General features: G+C 45.5%; 1 protein-coding gene and 1 pseudogene across 1 annotated transcript in view; one reads left to right on the top strand and one right to left on the bottom strand.

The window, feature by feature from the left end:
- LOC110507584 (sodium/calcium exchanger 2) overlaps nt 1-25,898 on the top strand; it is a 101,710-nt gene that overhangs the window by 53,171 nt on the left and 22,641 nt on the right. Inside the window, exons 2-6 of the mRNA XM_036964940.2 lie at nt 8,652-9,136; nt 19,327-19,464; nt 19,749-19,976; nt 20,112-20,453; nt 20,843-21,298. Coding sequence (XP_036820835.2) covers nt 8,747-9,136; nt 19,327-19,464; nt 19,749-19,976; nt 20,112-20,453; nt 20,843-21,298 — 1,554 coding nt within the window. The 5' untranslated portion in view covers nt 8,652-8,746. The remainder of the gene's footprint in view (nt 1-8,651; nt 9,137-19,326; nt 19,465-19,748; nt 19,977-20,111; nt 20,454-20,842; nt 21,299-25,898) is intronic.
- LOC149971235 (uncharacterized) lies at nt 23,093-24,088 on the bottom strand (annotated as a pseudogene).

The raw sequence follows: 25,898 nt of genomic DNA, 5'->3' as shown, positions 1-25,898 counted from the left end.
TCATGGGCACTGGTGACAAATAGACCCAATCTGTCATGGACATTGATTAACCACTTATTGTCAGCAGTAATGGGGTTGATGTGATGAAGATGAATTGGTTGAGAGTGACAGCTGATTCACCCAACTCCTGTGCTGAGATGAGTGATGTGTTTATGGTTGTGACGGCCTGGACGAGATGAGGAGAACACTGATGGGTCTTTCTGATGTTAAATTAGTCTAGCTAGTCTGTACACTACACTCTAAGAAAAAAAGGTGCCATTAGAACCTTAAAAGGTTCTTCATTGTCCCCCATGGGAGAACCCTTTTGGTTCCAGGTAGAACCCTTTCCACAGAGGTTTCTGCATGGAATCCAAAAAGGGTTCTCCTATGGGGATAGCTGAATAATTATTTTGGGACGCTTTTTTCTAAGAGTGTAGAACCATAGAACAGTAGAAACAGTAGGAGGTGGCGTTTATCTCTTGCTACCTCTTTCTCTCATCTGATGTGTTTGTCCAGCTCCTTCTTATTCCTGGCTGTTGTCTCACTCTGTATCTTTCTCTGTCTCTCCGTTTCTATTGACCTTTGTCTTTCTCCAATGTACCCTCCTTCCTCCCAGTCTTCCCTCTCTCGCTTTGCCTCTCTTCCGCTCTCTCTCCTCCCCCCTCTCTTCCGCTCTCTCTCCTCCCCCTCTCCACCTTCCCCCTCTCTCTCTCTCTCTCTCCATCCCTACCCTCTCTCCCTCCCTTCTTCCTCTCTCCCAGTCCGTCCATCTCCCTCCCTCCACCTATTCTGACTTGGCAGGGTGAGGAGTGTGTTCAGACAGGTGTGTGTTAATTGGAGGAGACGGGTGCGTCCGTTACCCATCTCGGGCCATTTCCCTTTCCTCGCTGAGGGTCACGACCCCGGGGAGGGAGGGATGCCATTATCCACGTCGGACACTGTTCCTTCGTCATTACGCTCACCGCCTCCACCTCCCGCCCCGCTGCTTACCCAGTTGCCTCTGTGTTGCCTACTCACATGTGACATTTTGTTATGGACTGACACATCAGAGGAGGCTGGTGGGAGGAGCTATTGGAGGAAGGGCTCATGGCTGGAATGGAATCAATGGAACAGAGTCAAACATGTTGTTTCCATGTGTTTGTTACCGTTTCAATTGATTCCATTCCAGCCATTACGATGAGCCCATCCTCCTATAGTGCCTCCCACCAGCCTCCCCTGTCACACATAAAGGTGATATAGGGACAGTGTGGATTCTTTAAAGATAGGGAAAGCAGGCCGTGTCATGAGCACTGCATAGTCTCTGGCAGACAGACATAACAGTAGAAATTCAGCATTAGATTGTGCTGAGCTATCAGCTTTTATTGATGATGACATTTCAAGGCTTTGCGAAAGCAGACCGATGGCAATTAGGAAAATGAGTTAAAGGACTCAGACACTTATCCAACTGAGTGCTTTGCACTTCTGATCTGGTTTGATTAAGGAATCTACTTCTCATCAATCAACCTCTTGTATCGGCTTTTGTGGGGGTTTTTCCCGAGAGAACAAATGGTGCGTTAGAAAAGTAGATGCCCTGCGAGGGATGGCATGAGGGTTTGGTAAGGGCGTCTGAAGGGCACCTGGCATAGACAGAGCTGTCAACAGAGAGGGGGTTTCTGGGTGGGTAGAGTCTAAACCAGCTCAGAGGAGGCAGATAAAAAATGACAACAGAAATAGATTAGAGAAGTCCCCTGGGACTAGGCTGCCCTCTTTGGAAGGCTGTCTGGCGGTCATCTCCACCTAGGGTGGTTTTAGATGCTCGTTCAATGGGAGGAGAACTCCACAGGGATCTCTGTGTGTTTCAGAAACGTCATCAACCCAACACCCCAGATGTAGTCAGTGGTATGCTCTTTGACATGAGCTTTTTTTTCCCTCCAGGTGTTTCTGGTGGGTAGCATGGTGGTAATGGTTTCCTCAGTGAGAGCCTCTCATTCACTCTGAATGTTGTATTGATATCTAGCATTGATTTTTACATTTAGAATGTCCATTTCTTAGGAGGCAAGATGGCCTGCCAATAGTCGCCAGCATGCAAGAGGAATCATACATTGTTACAACCATGCTAACGAGAATAGAATTACAACGTTACATCAGGTGACTCCTGACCGCATGTCCTCAACATCCATATTCCGGTAGATCTTGAAAATGAGCTAATATTATTGCTTCGAGCATGACATAGCTAGACATAATATGATGTATAACAGCATTGATGTACAGCACCGTATGGGCTTGTCTGACTACTGATGCCACAACTATCATCTCCTCCCTAAGACAGCACTACATAGGGAATAGGGTGCTATTTGGGACGCATAGTCATTATTTTCTGGGTACTGTGTGTCAGATGAGTGGGATAATTATGCACGGTCTGTTTTTACTTCACAGTTACTTGATCATTGAAAATAGCTTTTCTAGGACCTCCCGAGTGGTCAGCGGTCTAAGGCACTGCATCACAGTCCTGGAGGCGTCACTACAGACCCGGGTTCGATCTCGGGCTGTATCACAACCGACTGTGATCGGGAGGCCCATAGGGCGGTGCACAATTGGCCCAGAGTCATCTGGGTTAGGGGAGGGTTTGGCCGGGGGGGGCTTTACTTTGCTTATCACGCTCTAGCGACTCCTTGTGGCGTGCCGGGCACCTGCAGGTTGACACCGGTATGTCAAGTGAATGGTATTTCCTCCAACATATTGGTGGGTCTGGCTTCCGGGTTATGCGGGCGGGTGTTAAGAAGCGTGGTATGGCGGGTCATGTTTCGGAGGACGCGTGACTCGATCTTCACCTCCCGATCCTGTTGGGTAGTTGCAGCGATGAGACAATCAAAATATATCCAACAAACAGATGACATTCATATTCTAACTATCTCTGAAACGCACTTAGATAATACAATACGATTCAAAAAATTTGGGGTCACTAAACAGTACACGCAAAACACCAGTCTCAACGTCAACAGTGAAGTGGCGACTCCAGGATGCTGGACTTCTAGGCAGAGTTCCTCTGTCCAGTGTCTGTTTTCTTTTGCCCATCTTAATCTTTTCTTTTTATTGGCCACTCTGAGAGATGGCTTTTTCTTTGCAACTCTAGAAGGCCAGCATCCCAGAGTCGCCTCCTCACTGTTGACGTTGAGACTGGTGTTTTGCTGGCACTGTTTAATGAAGTTGCCAGCTGAGGACTTGTGAGGCATCTGTTTCTCAAACTAGACACTCTAATGTACATGTCCTCTTCCTCAGTTGTGCACTGTGGGCTCCCACTACTCTTTCTATTCTGGTTAGAGCCAGTTTGCACTGTTCTGTGAAGGGAGTAGTACACAGCATTGTAAGAGATCTTCAGTTTCTTGGCAATTTCTCGCATGGAATAGCCTTAATTTCTCAGAACAAGAATAGACTGACAAGTTTCAGAAAAAGTCCTTTGTTTCTGGCCATTTTGAACTTGTAATTGAACCCACATGCTGATGCTCCAGATACTCAACTAGTCTAATGAAGGCCAGTTTTATTGCTTCTTTAATCAGAACAACAGTTTTCAGCTATGCTAACATCATTGCAAAAGGGTTTTCTAACGATAAATTAGCCTTCTAAAATGATAAACTTGGATTAGCTAACACAATGTGCCATTGGAACACAGGAGTGATGGTTGCTGATAATGGACCTCTGTAAGCCTATGTAGATATTCCATAAAGAATGTGCCTTTTCCAGCTACATTAGTAATTTACAACATTAACAATGTCTACACTGTATTTCTGATCAATTTTATGTTATTTTAATGGACAAAAAATGTGCTTTTCTTTCAAAAACAAAGACATTTTTAAGTGACCCCAAACTTTTGAACGGTAGTGTATGTCAGTGGCTTGGCCATATTACTAGAGATTGAAGAGGAACTCACAGAATTACATCTATCCTCCTACCTGTTTGCTCTTACACATCTGTAACACTGACTAAAGTGGCTTGAACAGTATGTTCTAAGCAGAACAGATCTCCCTTAGCAAATGTTTAATACCCTTCAGGTATACAACAACAAACTAGTGATTCCTTGTCTGACACCTGCCGGTCTTATAATGGCTGCTCAACCTTACAGAAAGGTTAACTCGGATAGGGACTGAACTCAACAAAGTATACAAGGGCTTTTCTTTTACAGTGTGGCAGGTAATCCTCAAGTCTAATATCCTGACTCCCTCTCCCCTCCACCTTCTCACTTATTTGGTAAGGGCTTCCACCATAGAATATTACAAAATAATCTGCCTGGCTAAGGCATAGACTAATTCCATTCAAACTTCAACCAATAATTTGCACAATCACTTAAAAATCTCTCATTGATTTTTAACAACATACATTTGTATGACTCTTTTGATGATACAGGGTTGTAAAATAATAAGGTTGACAGGTAGAATAGTTCCAATTATTATCACAAATCACACAAGCAGTATGATAAGCTGATAAATCAAGATATGTCCAGCGCCCTTGTTAGGCTACCAATGCACAATTTCTGGTTCAAATTCAAATTTTATGAGAAGCGCAGCTTTTAATAACAAATAAATGGGGTCTTACCTCTCTTTTTTTATTTTACCTTTATTTAACCAGGCAAGTCAGTTAAGAACAAATTCTTATTTTCAATGACGGCCTAGGAACAGTGGGTTAACTGTCTGTTCAGGGGCAGAACAACAGATTTGTACCTTGTTAGCTCGGGGATATGAACTAACCTTTCGGTTACTAGTCCAATGCTCTAACCACTAGGCTACCCTGCCGCCCCCGAATGAGTGTAAGGACCGAAAAGATCTAAACTCCTCGTATACCTTACAGCTTCACTTACACTTGTACATTCTAGTCATTTAGCAGACGCTCTTATCCAGAGCGACGTACAGTTAGTGCATTTATCTCAAGATACTGTAGCTAGGTGGGACAACCACATATCATAGGCAAACGTACAATTTTCCTCAAAGTAGCTATCGGAAAAGGGTTGGTTCAGGTTAGGTCAGCTTTAACACAGTTTAATACGTTTCTTCCATTCCTTCCATAACATGCATATTCTTACCCAACCTTAAATGAAGCAATATTATACATTCTTACAGCATCTATCTCTGCACCCCATCTAACCACAGGACATCCTCCCCCTCCGTCCATACACATGCTATTGGCCTTTTACTCCTTAATTTACTTTTTTTTACCTACTTGGCACTAGCTATCACCTGACTACAATCGGGTACCATTGACCAAAGGCTGGGCACATACTCTAACTCTGTGTCCGTGGGTCCGTGGGTGTGCACAAGCCCAGACTTCTGCCTGATGCATGCAAGCATAACCAGAGTGGTGCCTCTTTCAGTCTCTATGCCCAAAAATTGACTTCCCTTTCTTAGAGCTCCGGTTAGGGGTCACCCCAGACCAGACCAATTTATTTTCTTACATTTTTTTAATTTAACCTTTATCTAACTAGGCAAGTCGGTTGAGGACAAATTCTTATTTACAATGACGGCCTACCCCGGCCATACCCAGACGACGCTGCGTCAATGACTTATCCTAATCCTTCATATGTCTTCAATTATAATTAAACAGCAATTTTCCATATTAACTCTAATTCAATCAAGTCTCCGTCCCAATTCACTTCTTCTCATGTGTCTCTGGATTCAATGTTCATTGTCAATGTTCACTGTCCTCTGTGCTTCATGGTGAGTGTGTATGCAGGTCACTGTCTGCACATCTGTAACCACAAAGTGCTTAATTTCACATAAAGGTCACATAAATGTCACAGGAAATATACGCCCAAGCTGATTCTTCTTGACTGTTTGTGTACGTGCAGGATTGTGTGTTTACATCTGCTTTCGAGCGTGTGTGAATTTGTGCGGTTCAGCAGTTTTGATGAGGCAGCTATACATACCCCGAGTCCCGCTCCCAGACCCAGCCTAGCCAACCGGGCTGCTTGAAGAGCCCTTCCCCACAGTACCCAGCCCCAGAGGACACTAGTGGACACGTCCATGAAAGGCAGTATGCTTGTGACGAAGAATCCTCCTAGGCTCTTTGTTTCTTCCTCTCTTCTCTCTCTCTCTCTCCTTCCTCTTCTTCCCTCTCTCTACTTCCTCTCTTCTTCTCTCTCCTGTTCCATCTGTGATGCATCACCCTCCCAAACCTTCACCAGGTCGTCATGGAAACACTCTGGCCGTGCTGAGAATATGTATTAACACACTCATCATAGCAGGACTACCCCACTCTTTCTTTTTTCTCTTTCCCTCTCTCATCTCTCTCTCTATGGTTTTCTCACTCTCTTCCTCTCTCTCATCCTCTTTCAGGTCCTCTTTTGCCCTGCCTTTCTCTCTCTCTCCTCTCTCTCTCTCTTTCTTTTTCACTCTCTCTACATTAATTTCCCCCTTCTCCCTGTCCATTTTACTTAGTATCAGCAACCCTCCTCTCATGGACACCTCAACCGTCCTCTCGTCGCATCTCCCATTTAAACATCTCTTCAGATTCCTTTTTCCTCTTTTTTTCTCCTGCAGCATCCCTCCATGTCGTCCCCCAGCCTCGGAGTGGCTCTGATTAACAGGTCACAGAGGAACACAACACAAACACTCTACTCTGAAATATAAAGTGCATCCTTAATGGCAGCATATTCCCTATATAGTGCACTTCTTTTCACCAGAGCCCTATGGGCCCTGGTCAAACGCAGTGGACTTGATATGAAATAGGGTGCCATTTAAGACCCATCCAGAGAGTGCTGCTCTCTGAACAAGCGCAGACCCAGTGTAAGGAGCCATCCTCCCCTTCTTCCCCCAGTACCCCTCTCTTATTCTCCTGCTTGATATTCAGGTATGGTAGTGTGGTGCTGGAGGTGCATTCTGGTAGAGTGCAGTACGGAAATGGGCAACATCAGCTCTGCATCATTAGACATCCATCTATAAGCAAACACAGAGTTAGACTGGACTGTCAGCCTGAGGAGACAGGCAGAACACGACTGCACACTGGAGGTGTGTGTGTGTGTGCGTGTTTGCGTGTGTGTGTGTGTGTGCGTGCGAGTGTGTGTGTGTGTGTGTGTGTGTGCGTGTATGCGTACGGAAATATCTTCTACTGTTGTCCGTTAAGACCAATTACATAGAATCCCAGACGGTGTATGACATGCAGTAGAAACAATGCATTACGTGTAACCTGAGGTGTTCCTCCTGCAAATGCATTAGATGATAGTTTTGTGGGCAGCCTCTCAATATAATATTCTTGACAATGGGATACTCATGACTATTCAGACATACACTGGCATGTGTATGTTTGATGGATGTGTCTATAGCAGTACAAGCATGTAATACAATTATTTTCTAAGTAAGATAAATCTTACTTATTGTTGTCTGGTGCATGTCGAATTCTACTGTATATAGACAAGTCTATTGAGATGGATAAGCTTTCAAGGGCTGCTCTATAATGTTAAAGCTGGACAGGGAACGTGGCAGAGAAAGATGAAGAGAGAGAGAGTGTGCCTGTGTGTGCGTGTGTGTGACCAGGTGTCTTCACCCCAGGCTATCCTCAGCAGATCTCACATTGTGACTGTAATCGACTAAACTGGCTCTCTGCTCTACACATTCTCCCTTACATATGGTGCTCACACACTGCTCACAGAAACTACACGCAATACAATACATACAGTTACATTGGGCTGTAAATGACACCCGGTGAAAGAATGGTTGAATAACAGCGACTGTATACACACACACACCCTCATATACTGACATGTGAGTGTATGTAAAGGCCTAAAGTTGTATGTATCTGTGCAACAATTCTACCCACTAGCCCCTTCATCCCAAATGAAATTTCACCCGTTTCCCTATGGGCCCGGTTCAAAAGTAGTGCACTATATAGTACATAGGATGCAATTTGGAACCTAGTAGAACAAACAAGCAAGCAAAGAAACTAACTTTCTGTACATCCCACTTCAAAAACACACTGCTGGTCAGCCATGGACCCTGACCCACTTTAACAGCGAGAGAGAGTGTCTGAGTGTCTTGCTGCTCAGTGTTCTGGCTCTCAGGGTCATTGTGTTCTCGACCGAGGGAACAGGTCTTTGTGGAGAGCCTGGTGCAATGTCACGAAGCCTGTTGGAACAGAGTCACAGAATCCACCACGAACTATCTCTCCCATCCAAACCCCAGCCTTCTCTCTCTCTCCAGGGCCAAACATTCTCCCTCCGCTTTGGGCTTTAATGACAGCACTGTCGTCACAGAATCCGCCTTGAACTATCTCTCTCTCTGTCTGTCTGTCTCTCCTGTCAATAGAAAGCAGAGAGCACGTAGACTAATCTGGGAACCTCCGACTTGAATAGCCATGAAAGGTTTATATTCATGATTCAGGGGCATGACTTTAACATTTACTATTCATGTGCATGTTGACATTTTTGTTCTCATATTGCAGTTGGAAACATTCCACAGCAACTGGAAACAAGGACAATGGTTGAAAAATGATTTATTCTATGTCAACTGCAGTAATACCTCATGATTCAGTTTTAATTTCGTAAAAAATAACTGAAACTGATTTTGAGGTAGATGGTTTATTTATTTACAGGTCCATGAAAGGCTGGGTATGTTTGCTGCTGGCTACACCCAACATCTAACCAAGTATTGTTCTCTCTCTCTCTTTTCTCTCTTCTCTTTACTCTTCTATCCATCTCTCTCTCCTCCTAGGTGAGCTAGTCCTACCCCTCCTTGCCACGTTGGCATCTTCTCCTCGTCTCTCTCTTCGTCCACCTCATCCCTCTCTTCCCCCGGAATTCTCCACCATGGCACTCCTCCCCACCTCTCTTTCTGCCTCCGTCCCCTTCCTCCTCTTCCTCCTCCTCCCCCTTCCTTCACCCTGCGCCCTGGAGTCTCTACGAGGAGGAGGAGTAGGAGAGGAAGAGAACCGCTCCATCTCCACCATGTCCTATCCCTCCATGTCTCCGGAGTTCTGGAGCAACAGCAGTACGGGGCTGGGCGGCAGTTCAAAGTGTTCGCAGCCGGTGGTGTGCAGGCCGGGCACCCTGCTGCCCGTGTGGAAGCCCCTGAGCCCCGGGCTGGGTGACCAGGTAGCCAGGGCTGTGGTCTACTTCACCTGTCTCATGTACATGTTCCTGGGAGTGTCCATCATCGCAGACCGTTTCATGGCCTCTATCGAGGTCATAACCTCACAGGTTGGTACTGTGTGATAGATTGACCCATATGATAGACTGTGTTTATGTAGAGTTGTCATTCACCACATAATGGAAATGACATAGAAATAGAATGAAGAGATTGTATTTTTACAGAGAGAGCTCTCCCACTCTTAGACCCAGTGGTTGGCTCTCCTCTCTCACCTCTCCCTAGACTACATTAACTGTCACTCCAACACAGTGAACATCGAAACAGGTTGAACATTATATGATAAAGTCATTGTAAAACTCGCCTCTGCAGGGGTGATAGACATAACAGTTTCTTTCTCCAGAAATGCCACCTTGCTTTGCGGTGTTACCACAGACAGCTCAAATTAACGTGTTATTTCTATGTTTGGGTTTTCACATTTCTTGTAGTGACTGACTTTGGGCCCATATGGAATTCCAGTATTTACAGTATGTTCATTGAAACACATCCTGATATGCAGACTTAGTGTATTGAATTATTGGTTCCATCTGATTTAAAGTTTGGGTAATTGGTTCATATTCTGACATTGTTATGAATTGGATTTCTCTGCTGACAAGAGATATTGTTGACTCAAGAAACTGAAATAGATTCTAACCTTGGGTTGGAACCAGTTCAGGGAACAAAACCGAAAACTGGAAAATTACAAAAATTTTCAAGGAACAGAAACAGAACCAGGAACGACAGGGATAGATTCTGTTCCGGAACAGAACCATTATTTTAAAAGCATGGGAACCGGTTAATAGCATTCTTTTACATACCGGGCATGTTTTTCTAGTCCCACAAAAAATGCAACAAAGTGCCTATGCAAAGCCCTCACTTTGTCACTCAGAAACTTCTTCCAGTGTCTGCCTGCCTGCCAGCCGAATTTTTTTGGCAGTGTGTGTGCGTGTGTAAGCTACCTGCCCCTCCCCCTCCGAAGCATAGGCTACTGTAACCTACTGACGTTTCAGCGTGATTCAGAAGATGGGGAGAGAGCGCGCGGGTGACGGAGAGAAACAAAATGGTGCAATTTGAGGCCATGTGGCGGAGAATGATGCGGGCTCTGGAGATGGGGTTGTGAGCATGTTCGTCAGGGCAGGTGTGATGTAGTTGATATTGGTGTGATGTCGTTTGTATGTGTATGTTTTGTATTGTTAAAACTAAAAAACTAAAATCTTAGAAAAAAAAAGACAATGGGGAGAGATTTTTTATTAGAGAAGAATGGATTTTCAATGCTAGTTAAAAAAAGGAACATAATGATATAAACAGGTACTTTTCAAAGCTGGAACGCGACCCAAAAAATAGCGGTTCTGTTCAGAACGAAACAATTGGAAAATAATGAGACTTAGTGAATTATTGATTCCATCTGATTTAAAGCTTTAGATAATTGGTCCAGACTTTTTGACATTGTTATGAATTGGATTTCTCTGCTGACAAGAAACTGAAATAGATTCTAGCCTTGGAATCCATTAAATAATCAATTATCTGGGGCAGTTAATAATTTTTTTCATGAGTTATTAATCCATTTCAGTTTGTTGGGCCATCGAACACCATTGTGAATTTACTAGTTATCTGTTTGTAATATTGTCCTCTTTAAAGCCAACCATGTGTTCAACATCTTTGTTCATAATCCCTTTTTAAATTTTCTCTCTGACCGAGCAAATTGCACACCATTTTTCGTAAGTTCACAATAAGAGCATCTATCAGGAGAGTAATTTCCAGAAGTTCATCCATTAGGAAGGATTTAGACCACCCCAGTTGCCTAATTTGGAGTGTATTGTAACAGGGGTGCCTGGATGGAGGGATGCGGATGGAGGGATGCAGATGGAGGGATATGGGGATGCAGATGGAGGGATGTGGGTATGTGGGAATGGAGATGGAGGGATGGGGATATGGGAATGGAGGGATGGAGGGATTTTTTTAATTTTTAATTTTATTTCACCTTTATTTAACCAGGTAGGCTAGTTGAGAACAAGTTCTCATTTGCAACTGCGACCTGGCCAAGATAAAGCATAGCAATGTGACACATACAACAACACAGAGTTACCCATGGAATAAACAAAACATAGTCAATAATACAGTAGAACAAAAGAAAATAAAAAGTCTGTATACAGTGAGTGCAAATAAGGTAAGATAAGGGAGTTAAGGCAATACATAGGCCATGGTGGCGAAGTAATTACAATATAGCAATTAAACACTGGCATGGTAGATGTGCAGAAGATGAATGTGCAAGTAGAGATACTGGGGTGCAAAGGAGCAAGATAAATAAATAAATAATACTGTATGGGGATGAGGTAGGTAGATAGATGGGCTGTTTACAGATGGGCTATGTACAGGTGCAGTGATCTGTGAGCTGCTCTGACAGCTGATGCTTAAAGCTAGTGAGGGAGATATGAGTCTCCAGCTTCAGAGATGTTTGCAGTTTGTTCCAGTCATTGGCAGCAGAGAACTGGAAGGAAAGGCGACCAAAGTAGGAATTGGCTTTGGGGGTGACCAGTGAGATATACCTGCTGGAGCGCATGCTACGAGTGGGTGCTGCTATGGTGACCAGTGAGCTGAGATAAGGCGGGGCTTTACCTAGCAGAGACTTGTAGATAACCTGTAGCCAGTGGGTTTGGCGACGAGTATGAAGCGAGGGCCAACCAATGAGAGCGTACAGATTGCAATGGTGGGTAGTGTATGGGGCTTTGGTGACAAAACGGATGGCACTGTGAGACTGCATCCAGTTTGTTGAGTAGAGTGTTGGAGGCTATTTTATAGATGACATCATCAAAATCGAGGATCGGTAGGATGGTCAGTTTTACGAGGGTATGTTTGGCAGCATGAGTGAAGGATGCTTTGTTGCGATATAGGAAGCCAATTCTAGATTTAATTTTGGTTGGAGTTGCTTAATGCGAGTCTGGAAGGAGAGTTTACAGTCTAACCAGACACCTAGGTATTTATAGTTGTCCACGTATTCTAAGTCAGAGCTGTCCAGAGTAGTGATGCTGGACAGGTGAGAAGGTGCGGGCAGTGATCAGTTGAATAGCATGCATTTAGTTTTACTTGCGTTTAAGAGCAGTTGGAGATCACGGAAGGAGAGTTGTATGGAGTTGAAGCTCGTTTGGAGGTTAGCTAACACAGTGTCCAAAGAAGGGCCAGAGGTATACAGAATGGTGTCGTCTGCGTAGAGGTGTATCAGAGAATCACCAGCAGCAAGAGCAACATCATTGATGTATACAGAGAAGAGAGTCAGCCCGAGGATTGAACCCTGTGGCACCCCCATAGAGACTGCCAGAGGTCCGAACAACAGGCCCTCCGATTTGACACACTGAACTCTATCAGAGAAGTAGTTGGTAAACCAGGCGAGGCAATCATTTGAGAAACCAAGGCTGTCAAGTCTGCCAATAAGAATGTGGTGATTGACAGAGTCGAAAACCTTGGCCAGGTCGATGAATACGGCTGCACAGTAATGTCTCTTATCGATGGCGGATATGAGATCGTTTGGGAGCTTGAGCGTGGCTGAGGTGCACCCATGAACAGCTCTGAAACCAGATTGCATAGCGGAGAAGGTACTGTGGGATTCGAAATGGTCAGTAATCTGTTTGTTAACTTGGCTTTCGACGACCTTAGAAAGACAGGGTAGGATAGATATAGGTCTGTAGCAGTTTGGGTCTAGAGTGTCACCCCCTTTGAAGAGGGGGATGACCGCGGCAGCTTTCCAATCTTTGGGAATCTAGACGATACGAAAGAGAGGTTGAACAGGCTAGTAATTTGGGGTTGCAACAATTTCGGCAGATAATTTCAGAAAGAGAGGGTCCAGATTGTCTAGCTCGCCTGATTTGTAGGGGTCCAGATTTTGCAGCTCTTTCAGAACATCAGCTATCTGTTTTTGCGTGAAGGAGAAATGGTGGGGGCTTTGGCGGGTTGCTGTGGAGGGTGCCGGGCATTTGGCCGGGGTAGGGGTAGCCAGGTGGAAAGCATGGCCAGCCGTAGAGAAATGCTTATTGAAATTCTCAATTATAGTGGATTTATCGGTGGTGACAGTGTTTCCTAGCCTCAGGATGAGGTGCTCTTATTCTCCATGGACTTTACAGTGTCCCAGAACGTTTTTGAGTTCGTACTACAGGATGCAAATTTCTGTTTGAAAAAGCTAGCCATAGCTTTCCTAACTGCCTGTGTATATTTGTTCATAACTTCCCTGAAAAGTTTCATATCACAGGGGCTATTCGATGCTAATGCAGAACGTTCCCATAGCAATGATTAAAACATTCCCAAACCAGAAACCGTGGATTGATGGCAGCATTCGCGTGAAACTGAAAGCCCGAACCACTGCTTTTAATCAGGGCAAGGTGACCGGAAACATGACCGAATACTAACAGTGTAGCTATTCCCTCCGCAAGGCAATCAAACAAGCTAAGCGTCAGTATAGAGACAAAGTAGAATCGCAATTCAACGGCTCAGACACAAGAGGTATGTGGCAGGGTCTACAGTCAATCACGGACTACAAAAAGAAAACCAGCCCAGTCACGGACCAGGATGCCTTGCTCCCAGGCAGACTAAATAACTTTTTTGCCCGCTTTGAGGACAATACAGTGCCACTGACACGGCCCGCAACCAAAACATGCGGACTCTCCTTCACTGCAGCCGAGGTGAGTAAAACATTCAAACGTGTTAACCCTCGCAAGGCTGCAGGCCCAGACGGCATCCCCAGCCGCGCCCTCAGAGCATGCGCAGACCAGCTGGCTGGTGTGTTTACGGACATATTCAATCAATCCCTATCCCAGTCTGCTGTTCCCACATACTTCAAGAGGGCCACCAATTGTTCCTGTTCCCAAGAAAGCTAAGGTAACTGAGCTAAACGACTACCGCCCTGTAGCACTCACTTCCGTCATCATGAAGTGCTTTGAGAGACTAGTCAAGGACCATATCACCTCCACCATACCTGACACCCTAGACCCACTCCAATTTGCTTACCGCCCAAATAGGTCCACAGACGATGCAATCTCAACCACACTGCACACTGCCCTAACCCATCTGGACAAGAGGAATACCTATGTGAGAATGCTGTTCATCGACTACATCTCAGCATTTAACACCATAGTACCCTCCAAACTCGTCATCAAGCTCGAGACCCTGGGTCTCGACCCCGCCCTGTGCAACTGGGTACTGGACTTCCTGACGGGCTGCCCCCAGTTGGTGAGGGTAGGTAACAACATCTCCACCCCGCTGATCCTCAACACTGGGGCCCCACAAGGGTGCGTTCTGAGCCCTCTACTGTACTCCCTGTTCTCCCACGACTGCGTGGCCACGCACGCCTCCAACTCAATCATCAAGTTTGCGAACGACACAACAGTGGTAGGCTTGATTACCAACAACGACGAAACGGCCTACAGGGAGGAGGTGAGGGCCCTCGGAGTGTGGTGTCAGGAAAATAACCTCACACTCAACGTCAACAAAACTAAGGAGATGATTGTGGACTTCAGGAAACAGCAGAGGGAACACCCCCCTATCCACACCGATGGAACAGTAGTGGAGAGGGTAGTAAGTTTTAAGTTCCTCGGCGTACACATCACAGACAAACTGAATTGGTCCACCCACACAGACAGCATCGCGAAAGAAGGCGCAGCAGCGCCTCTTCAACCTCAGGAGGCTGAAGAAATTTGGCTTGTCACCAAAAGCACTCACAAACTTCTACAGATGCACAATCGAGAGCATCCTGTCGGGCTGTATCACCGCCTGGTACGGCAACTGCTCCGCCCACAACCGTAAGGCTCTCCAGAGGGTAGTGAGGTCTGCACAACGCATCACCGGGGGCAAACTACCTGCCCTCCAGGACACCTACACCACCCGATGTCACAGGAAGGCCATAAAGATCATCAAGGACAACAACCACCCGAGCCACTGCCTGTTCACCCCGCTATCGTCCAGAAGGCGAGGTCAGTACAGGTGCATCAAAGCTGGGACCGAGAGACTGAAAAACAGCTTCTATCTCAAGGCCATCAGACTGTTAAACAGCCACCACTAACATTGAGTGGCTGCTGCCAACACACTGACTCAACTCCAGCCACTTTAATAATGGGAATTGATGGGAATTGATGTAAAATATATCACTAGCCACTTTAAACAATGCTACTTAATATAATGTTTACATGCCCTACATTATTTATCTCATATGTATACGTATATACTGTACTCTATATCATCTACTGCATCTTTATGTTGACATGTATCACTAGCCACTTTAAACTATGCCACTTTGTTTACATACTCATCTCATATGTATATACTGTACTCGATACCATCTACTGCATCTTGCCTATGCCGCTCTGTACCATCACTCATTCATATATCTTTATGTACATATTCTTTATCCCTTTACACTTATGTGTATAAGGTAGTAGTTTTGGAATTGTTAGCTAGATTACTCGTTGGTTATTACTGCATTGTCGGAACTAGAAGCACAAGCATTTCGCTACACTCGCATTAACATCTGCTAATCATGTGTATGTGACAAATCAATTTTGATTTGATTTGATTTGAACGTCACAGGATGTTTTTGTGCTGGTCAAGGACAGACAGGTCTGGAGTGAACCAAGGACTATATCTATTCCTAGTTCTAAATTGTTTGAATGGGGCATGCTTATTTAAGATGGTGAGCCAGTGTTTACGGATTTGGAGTTGTACCTGGTAGGTTCATTGATAATTTCTGTGAGATTGAGAGCATCAAGCTTGGATTGTAGGATGGCCGGGGTGTTAAGCATGCCCCAGTTTAGGTCACCTAGTAGCACGAGCTCAGAAGATAGATTGGGGGCAATCAATTCACATATGGTTTCGAGGGCACAGCTGGGGGCAGAGGGAGGTCTATAGCAAGCGGCAACAGAGAGAGACTTGTTTCTGGAAAGGTTCATTTTTAGTAGAAGCTCGAATTGTTTGGGTAACAGACTTGGATAGTAATACCAAACTCTGCAGGCGATCTTTGCAGTAGATTGCAACACCGCCCCCCTTGGCAGTTCTATCTTGGCGGAAAATGTTATAGTTAGCGATGGAGATTAAGGTTTTTGGTGGTTTTCCTAAGCCAGGATTCAGACACGATTAAAACATCCGGGTTGGCAGAGTGTGCTAAAGCAGTGAGTAAAACAAACTTAGGTAGTAGGCTTCTAATGTCAACATGCATGAAACCAAGGCTTTTACGGTTACAGAAGGCAACAAATGAGAGCACCTGGGGAGTGGAGCTAGGCACTGCAGGACCTGGATTAACCTCTACATCACCAGAGGAACAGAAGAGGAGAAGGATAAGGGTACGGCTAAATGCTATACGAACTGGCTGTCTTGCACGTTTGGAACAGAGAGTAAAAGGAACAGGTTTCTGGGCACAATAGCATAGATTCAAGGCAAAGTGTAAAGTAGGTAGGATGTGAGTACATTGGAGGTAAACCTAGGCATTGAGTAATGATGAGAGAGATATAGTCTCTAGAGATGTTTAAACCAGGTGCTGTCATCGCATATGTAGGTAGTGTAAAACATGGTTAAGGCATATTGAGCAGGGCTAGAGTCTCTACAGTGAAATAAGACATGAATCATTAACCAGGACAGTAATGGAAGAGGCATATTGATATTAGAGAGAGGCATGCATAGCCAAGTGAACATATGGGTCCAGTGAGTGGTTGGGCTGACTGGGAACACGGCGATTCAGACAGTTAGCAGGCCGATGCCTGTCGCGATGGGGGTAAGTCTGTTTTTTCCTCTTTGTGCGGTCACGTCGATAGACCAGTCGTGGAGTTAGTAGGGTTCCAAGTAGCTCTAGGTAGCTAGCAGGCCTAGCAGGTTAACAGAATGGGCCTTCAGCGGGCGTCGCGCCCGAGGGGCCTGTTGGAATCATCAGGCAGATTATATCGGTATTCCAGTCGTAGAGGATCGGCGGGGTTCTGTGCCCCGTACCGGCAGTAGAAGGGGTCCGGATATTGTAGCCCAGGATTGGGATTCGGTGGTATCACAGGAGCCCTGGCCGGGCTAGCTTCAGGCTAATTGGTGCTTGCTCCGGAATGGAAGCGCTAGCCAGGAGTGGTCACCCGGGATTGCGGTTAGCTAGTTGCGAAGATCCAGATGAAAATGTTCAGAGTTTGCGGTAGGAATCCAGGGAAATGGAGAGAAATAGGTCCGTTATGCTCTGGTTTGAGTCACGTTGTTCGAACTGGCGAGAGATTTCCGAGCTAAAGGTTAGCTGATGACCGCTAGCAATGGTTTGCCAGCTGATAGCTGGTCGGTAGGTAGCTGGCTAGCTTCAGTTGAGGGATTCCAGATCCGAAGTATATAGAAATACTTTAGAAAAAGCAGATCCACGCCACATTGGGTGAGGCGGGTTGCAGGAGAGTATTTCAAAGTTGAGGTTTAGGAAAATATTTTTAAAAGATATGCGAAGAAAAATATGTAAAAAGATATATACAAGGGACACGACAGGACAAGACGTCTGACTGCTACGCCATCTTGGAAAGTAATGGAGGGATGGGGATATGGAGGGATGGGGATATGGAGGGATGGCGAGATGGGGATGGCGGATGGAGGGATGGGGATATTGAGATATTGAGGGATGGGGAGATGGAGGGATGGGGATTGAGGGATGGGGATATGGAGGGATGGCGAGATGGGGATGGCGGATGGAGGGATGGGGATATTGAGATATTGAGGGATGGGGATATGGAGGGATGGGGATATGGAGGGATGGCGAGATGGGGATGGCGGATGGAGGGATGGGGATATTGAGATATTGAGGGATGGGGAGATGGAGGGATGGGGATATGGAGGGATGGTGAGATGGTGATGGCGGATGGAGGGATGGGGATATTGAGATATTGAGTGATGGGGAGATGGAGGGATGGGGATATTGAGGGATGGGGATATTGAGATATTGAGGAATGGGGAGATGGAGGAGTGGGGATATTGAGATATTGAGGGATGGGGAGATGGAGGGATAGTGAGATGGGGATGGCGGATGGAGGGATGGGGATATTGAGATATTGAGGGATGGGGAGATGGAGGGATGGGGATATTGAGATATTGAGGGATGGGGAGATGGAGGGATGGTGAGATGGGGATGGCGGATGGAGGGATGGGGATATTGAGATATTGAGGGATGGGGAGATAGAGGGATGGGGATTGAGGGATGGGGAGATAGAGGGATGCGGATTGAGGGATGGGGATATGGAGGGATGGTGAGATGGGGATGGCGGATGGAGGGATGGGGATATTGAGATGTGGAGGGATGGGGATGGGGATATGGAGGGATGGGGATATGGAGGGATGGGGAGATGGAGGGATGGGGATTGAGGGATGGGGATATGGAGGGATGGTGAGATGGGGATGGCAGATGGAGGGATGGGGATATTGAGATATTGAGGGATGGGGATATGGAGGGATGGGGATATGGAGGGATGGGGATTGAGGGATGGCGTAGCCATTTCTGGCAGTCAAATGAGTTAGTGGCCTCGTGGGTGGAATGTTATTCATATTTTTTTATAATTTCATCATTAATAAACATCAGGTTTCTATATTAAACGGTTTTGTTACATTTCAGTCTGCTGTGATGATATAAGGGGTAATACTGGGATGCAATCTCAAAATTGAATAGATTTCAACTCTATATCTGACATTGTACAGATGTCTTCTTTTTTAAGCCCATAACCATGTGTGTGTGAGGTCTATACTTTTGTTTGAAAGTAGATTTTTTAAGACTACCAAGAAACACTGTGACCCTGACTTAGCCCACTTCAGTAAAATCAACCAACCCTACATATCAAGGTCACTGTCAATGTAAAGGAACCTGCAAGTCAGCATTTTGTAGGACGTTGTATACCATGTGTATCCCTTACATACGACTAATAAAACTTGAGTCTCCATAGCCCCCCATCACTAGATTAGAATAACAGATTGTCCCCTTCCCTTCTGTCAGGGAGTCAGGGTTGCATCCTCCCTGATGGTAGGATACTGTAAATACCATCCGTCATGCTTATATGTGGAGAAGAAAGAAATCTGTAGCTTCCCACTACTACTCCCACTACCATCTCTGGCCTATGAGCAGTTGTTTTTTTACAGTAACTGGCTAGATGAGATTAAGATATGTATGAGTCTGGTGGTGAGATACTGGAATGGTATGGGGGGAATAGAGTGATGACCTGTGTGTGAGCGCATGTGTGTGTATGTATGCATTCATGTGTGTGTGTGAGACCCCTCTCTGTCTGTCCTGCAGGAGAAGGACGTGACCATCACCATGCCAAGCGGTGAGACATCTGTGGCCACTGTACGTATCTGGAACGAGACTGTGTCCAACTTGACTCTGATGGCTCTAGGCTCCTCCGCCCCAGAGATCCTGCTGTCTGTCATAGAGGTGGGTGTCGTGTCATAAAGACTCCCCGAGCACAACTCATAAGTGGGTGTCACATCAAAAACTCTCCCCCCAGCGACAACATATCAGTGTTGCAGTGTATACTAGTACTGGAATGAAGTTGAAAATGACAAAAGAAACGAATATCTACTTTAAAGTTATTGTCAAATCTTACCAACATAACATTTGGCCTTTTTATGACATGACCTTTTTGATTTATACTGCACAGAAGTTCTCCAAAAGGAAAAGTTCTTCAAAAGTCTCTCTCCTCTGTCTCCCGGTGTTAGGTGTGTGGGCACGGGTTTGAGGCGGGTGAGCTGGGCCCTGGCACCATCGTGGGCAGCGCCGCCTTCAACATGTTTGTGATCATCGCCATCTGTGTGTGGGTCATCCCTGAAGGAGAGACCAGGAAGATCAAACACCTGCGTGTGTTCTTCATCACAGCCTTCTGGAGTATCTTCGCCTATATCTGGCTCTTCCTCATCCTCTCTGTCATCTCACCCGGAGTAGTGGAGGTACACTTTTGTGTGTGTGTGTGTTAGCAAATGTGAATAGATACTGTATGTGTGTGTGTAACCAAACAATCAACCCCCTTCCAGTTTGGATGTATGTCTTGTAATGGTCCCCTGTCTTTGTGTGTGTGTGTTCAGGTGTGGGAGGCTCTGGTCACCCTGTTCTACTTCCCAGTGTGTGTGATCCTGGCCTGGATCGCCGACCGACGTCTGCTCTTCTACAAGTACATGGCCAAGCGTTACCGCGCCGACAAGCACGGCATCGTCGTGGAGACTGAGGGGGACACAACCCCGAAAGGCTTCGAGATGATTATGGACGGAAAGTTCCCTCAGAGTGGAGGGGGGGTGGGAATGATGCCCAGTGAGAACTTCCAGGATGGGGCCAACAATGCGGCGGGCACCGTGGCCTACCTGCCCAACTCCAACAGCACCATGGTGACCGTAGAGAATACCAAGGAGCTGGACGAGAGCCGCAAGGAGGTGAGAGAGAGAGAGACCTGCTGTTAGAGGGATTCAAGTACATCAGGGGGAGAGAAAGAGGGATACAGGTACAGTATGGAGAGGGAGAGAGATGAAGAGTTATAAAGGATACACTCATTCCGTTCATGTACATAGGCCCTCTCTGGAATATATAAAGGCACAGTAGGGTTAGAGAGAGTAAAAAGAGATGAAGAGGACACACTCAGGCAGTTCATGAACACCCACATACTGTAGATACTCACCTCAACCACACATACAAACACACTCAAGCAAATGAGACTATTAAGAGCTACTAATGTGCTGAACCTACAAAAGTTACACAACCTCGACACAGAGAGAAAGTTTGTGTCTGTGTCCCTCTTTTTCACCCCCTGTTCCTCTGCCCCCAGGTGATCCGCATCCTGAAGCAGCTGAAGCAGAAGTTTCCGGACAAGGAGCTGGATCAGCTGGTAGATCTTGCCAACTACTACGCCCTCCTCCATCAACAGAAGAGCCGCGCCTTCTACCGCATCCAGGCTACGCGCATGATGACCGGCGCCGGCAATGTGCTCAAGAGGCACGCCGCCGACCACTCCCGCCGCGCCGCCGCCGTAGACGAGGAAGTGGTCTGCGAGGACGACGACCTGGCTGAGTGCAGCCGCCTGGCGTTCGAGAGCACCCACAGCCAGTGTATGGAGAACTGTGGCGTACTGAGGCTGGCTGTGGTGTGTCAAGGGGGCCTGGGGGAGAGCACCTTCTATGTAGACTACCGGACCGAGGACGGCTCAGCCAATGCTGGGTCCGACTACGAGTACAGCGAGGGAACGCTGGTGTTCAAACCCGGAGAGACCTGCAAGGAGATCAAGGTGAGGGTCAGTGGAAGGGGAGGAAAGGAAAGGAAACAGTAATGTACAGTTATAATCAATTATAGCAATAAGTGTTGCACAACTGTGCTGCCAAGCAGATCCCCAGCTAGGTCGTTAGACCTGCTTGTCGTGGGCAGATCAAGACGTCACGTAATGGAAGGAGCAGAAAACAGCAGCAGAAACTAATTACCCTATGAATTAGCGCCGGCCAGAGTCCTCTCTGTCCCGGATCAACTGTCTCTTTTTTTTTCTCCCCTAACAGTCCATTTATATTTTCCAACGGGGCTATACATTTGCGTGTTTTTTTTCTCTCGCCTGAATAGCCTCGTTTCACTGCCCAAAATAAAATTCAACCATCTAGTGTTCAGCGAAATAACAACACAATGTCAAATACAGGTAGCCTAGTCAAATAATTAACATCCAATCACATTAACCGTTCCTCTCTCGCGTATGTAGCCAAATGAAGCTGCTGCTCATGCCGTTTGCTCGAAAAAATGATAAATGGTTTAAAAAAAGTAAGGCCCGGGTCCATAGACACATCAAAAGTTTTTGGAGCGAGAATAAAGACGTCTTTCGAGTAGTAACACATATATAAAAGCAACAGATACCATTAATAAGAAGGGGCTAGAAGAGTATTATATGGTGAGCTACCGAGTAGCTAGGACAGGGAAGCCCCATACTATTGTGGAGGACTTAATTCTTCCTGCTGCCATGGATATGGCTGGGACAATGCTGGGGGAAAAAGCCCAAAAAACTATACAGACAATGCCTTCATCAAACAACACTGTATCACAACACAGCAGTGACATGGCAGGAGATGTTTTGAAACAATACCTGCTTTCCATACAAGCCAGTGAATTCTATGCGTTACAGCTGGATGAGTCAATAGACATGGTGGGCCTGGCACAACTCCTGGTATATGTCTGTTACAGCTGGATGAGTCAATAGACATGGTGGGCCTGGCACAACTCCTGGTATATGTCTGTTACAGCTGGATGAGTCAACAGACGTGGCGGGCCTGGCACAGCTCCTGGTATATGTCCGTCACGTTTATGGGGGTCAATAGGCTCTATGCATTATTCCGCCTCCAACGTTCTAATTTACTTCCGACCGGGATGATGACTTCCGGAGCGAGTTCTGCTATTGTTTTTATCCTTAGCTTACTAGCTATCGTCGATGCATCTCTGACTGAAATAGTTCGCAATGACTACGTTTAAATTTCAGCCCCGCGAAGGAGGTGCTAATGAACATTGTTCAGTGCCTCTGTATTCAGGTTCTTCCAAATGTCATGGTATTGTGAGCTTCCATCGTTTCCCAGTCGATGTCGAGCTCAGAAAAAGGTGGTTAGTGGCAGTACGTCGTGACAACTTTACTGTGTAGTACACATTTCGTCGAAAGTGACTTTGTCAAGGGAAAAATTGGGGGGCGACAATACTTAAAAATAGGTGTTGTTATTACTGTCGTGGAACTGGCAAATTCAAAAGAGACCTGGTGTTTGGGAAAGAAGACTGAAACCTCCTGCTCCGACTGAGGGTGGTGAAGAACAAGGTGCGCTGCCTATGGACTGTGCCGTCTCTGATCCGGTCCAGAGCATGGGCCAAGCCAGTGTAAATGTACATGTTTATTTGCTAGCAGCAAAATAATCATTTGTTTATCTACGACATGTATCAATCATTTGTGTTGTAGTGTGTTGTAGTGAATATCAGTTTGTGTGGATCTTGAATTGGCTTTAATTAGGCAATGAGTAACAGGGTTGGGGGAAAGAAATCAAGTAAACACAGTACAGCCAGAATGCAAGATTGAATACAATGTTAGAGATGTGTAATTGATTAACTGAACTGTTGAACATTTGCTGAAATACATTTTTTTAAACAAATCTATTCTACTGTAGATTTCTTCACAAGAACATCAATACTTATTTTTCATAAAACCACTAAACTTGGCACCCATGCAGGGGATCCATTCCGGTGCGAGAGACACTTCTGCAAGTAGTGGTAAAAAATACAAGTGGTCAACTTCTCTCTTATAGTTTTTGAAACCTGTAGATCTTTATATATCCTTTCAACTAGGATGTCCTCCTGTGCACAGATGACAAAGCCACACCAGCTACAACCTGTGAGAAGGATTTGACCTTGCACCTGCCAGTAGTAAGCATGAGATCTCTTCAACTTCAGCTCTCCATTCTGTATCTTTAGGTAAGGGCAGTCAGCATAACTTGACCTCTAAGAGTCCAAAGTGTGGTCTTACACTGGGATCAAATATGATTCCATCTGGAGAGGATCCTAACCATGGAGCATCTTGGTGCACCACGAAGCCACACGGAGAGAAGTTAACATTCTTCAGTGTGCAGTACTCCTGTACAGCCACTGGCTCCATGGCTAGCCCCCTCTTCATCTTCATGGTCTGCATACCAGATCCCTTAAACAGCTGAGGTCTCTCCCCGGAAAACCTCTCGGACATGGCAAACCTCTCGGAAACGAGGTTTGCCATTTCCTGAGCTGATGCCATTCCGGGCTGCTGCTCTGCTCCCTTGTAGCAACAACTTTGTGACATCTCGTAGGTTGTCTCTAATTCCTTGAGGTGGAACTGCTCCTGATGGCTAAGGACGTAAGCACACTGGGAAGCCTGAAGCTTGTAGCCATCTAATGGAAGTATTGGTGGAGAAGGGGCATCAGCAATCTTCACAATTTCATGGGTCTTTGGCTGTGGAAGCTGATAGGACAGAACACTGCCGCATTGCACTGGCCCAAAGGAGGACTCAACCAGGGGCACGTCAGCTGACTTTTCCATTGTTGTCACAAGAGGGGCAGTAAAGTGGAGAAAAGTTGGCATACGTTGGCAGACGCGGAGAAGGTCCATGTCAGGCATGTATCCATTGAGTGCTTTGTAGAGAGAACTTCTGCAAAACATTTAAAACCTTAACACCAGGTTGGAGAGATTACTGTGACAAAGACTCATGTAACTTTTCCAGAAACAGCACAAGCCCAAAATTTCAAATAAAATGAATTAAAATATATATATTATAGATTATATATTTCCCCCCAGTCTTTGTCCCAAACATTTGTCATTACATCGTAAAGACACCACTGTTTAGGCTTATCATCTGGATACAATCACAAGAAAATGTTTTGTATAATGTTTCCATTCTAGGAACCTCCAACTTACCTTATTCCATCAGCACACGAGTTAATAGGTTTACGGAACTCTATCCCACCAGCCGGACCCACGAGTTAGTAGGTTTACAGAACTCTATCCCACCAACCGGACCTGGCTTCACACCCTAATTAACAAGGATTTACTGTTACATAGGCTGAATACTTTTCAGGTGCATTTTTTAATGGATATTGATATACTCACAAGTGTTCTTGGCTTGTGCCAATGCTGTTCTGTGTCTGTGCAGCTGTGAACTGGTGGTGCAGCAGGAATGTTTAGTTGAGAGTAGTGTGCTGTCTGGTAAAGAAGGGCCACCAGATGATTGCACAGAGCACTTCCTGCAACACAGTGCTTTAACACCATCTGTGAAGATAAGTGTGATGAAAGACTGAAGTGAGAAACAAGAATGATGCGGCCCATAAATAACAATAAACATAGTAGTGTCTAGTCTTCTTAACTAGGGGCTCTTAACTATACAGGAATACATTGTGTCTCAGTAACACAATTACCAAACACTGCATCAACAGATCTTTACCAAATAACCTGTTAAGTGGGCAATTCTAAATTGGGATTGGGACCCATCATTAATATCTATCTACTGATAAGATTAAACACATTTTGAACATGATGACAGTGTCTCACAGGAGATGTTTAACGAGGTCCCTAGTAGCCATCTATAACCTTTCCCTACTCTCATGCTGTGCGGCTTTTCACTCTTCCTCATGGACCTGTGACAGGCAGCCCTCACAGTGATCTCCCCATGTCAATGTATCTTTGTTAGATACTGTGTAGAAGACATGAATAACAATTATTTTTAGCTAGCAAATATAGCTAGCAAGCATAACTTAACCAAGCTAACGAAAATACACACATTCTCAGGTAGATTCTGTCAACGTTACATCATTTTACGAAGTAACTAGCTAGCTACAGTTAGTAGTTAAATTAGCTAGCTACTGATTGTCGTCATATCTGTCATTGACTTGGTACTCACCTTCATAGTTGTCTATGTAGCTTCCTATATACATCTTGAACCCCTTTTCATTCTTGCTAGCTGGAGTCTCGGAGGCTGATTTAACAATTCAATGTACATCATTAATATTAATTTGAGGCCTGAAGACACCTAGTAAAAAACTGCGACATAGTGGTAGTAACGTTATATCGTCGATAACAACTAGACTGACTGGAAATTGCCAAACCGATAGGAAGTGTGTTTAGAACGTTCGATCATGGAATGTGCATAAGGGATATTAAGGAAGACTTCCTCTTCTGAAAACCACTGGAAACCAGGAAAACAGGAGAGGATATTTTTAAAGTACTGGACAGCTTTGTGACATCAAATGGAATTTGGTGGTCAAAATGTGTTGGTATCTGTACTGATGGCACAAAAGCCATGACAGATAGACATAGTAGAGTGGTAATGCAAGCAGTTGCTCCCGACGCCACTTGG

Source organism: Oncorhynchus mykiss, chromosome 27 (assembly GCF_057628025.1).
Source record: "Oncorhynchus mykiss isolate SJ-2025 chromosome 27, ASM5762802v1, whole genome shotgun sequence".
Lineage (NCBI taxonomy): Eukaryota > Metazoa > Chordata > Actinopteri > Salmoniformes > Salmonidae > Oncorhynchus > Oncorhynchus mykiss.
Note: the sequence above shows the minus strand (reverse complement) of the source record. Positions and strands in the feature narration are given on the sequence as shown.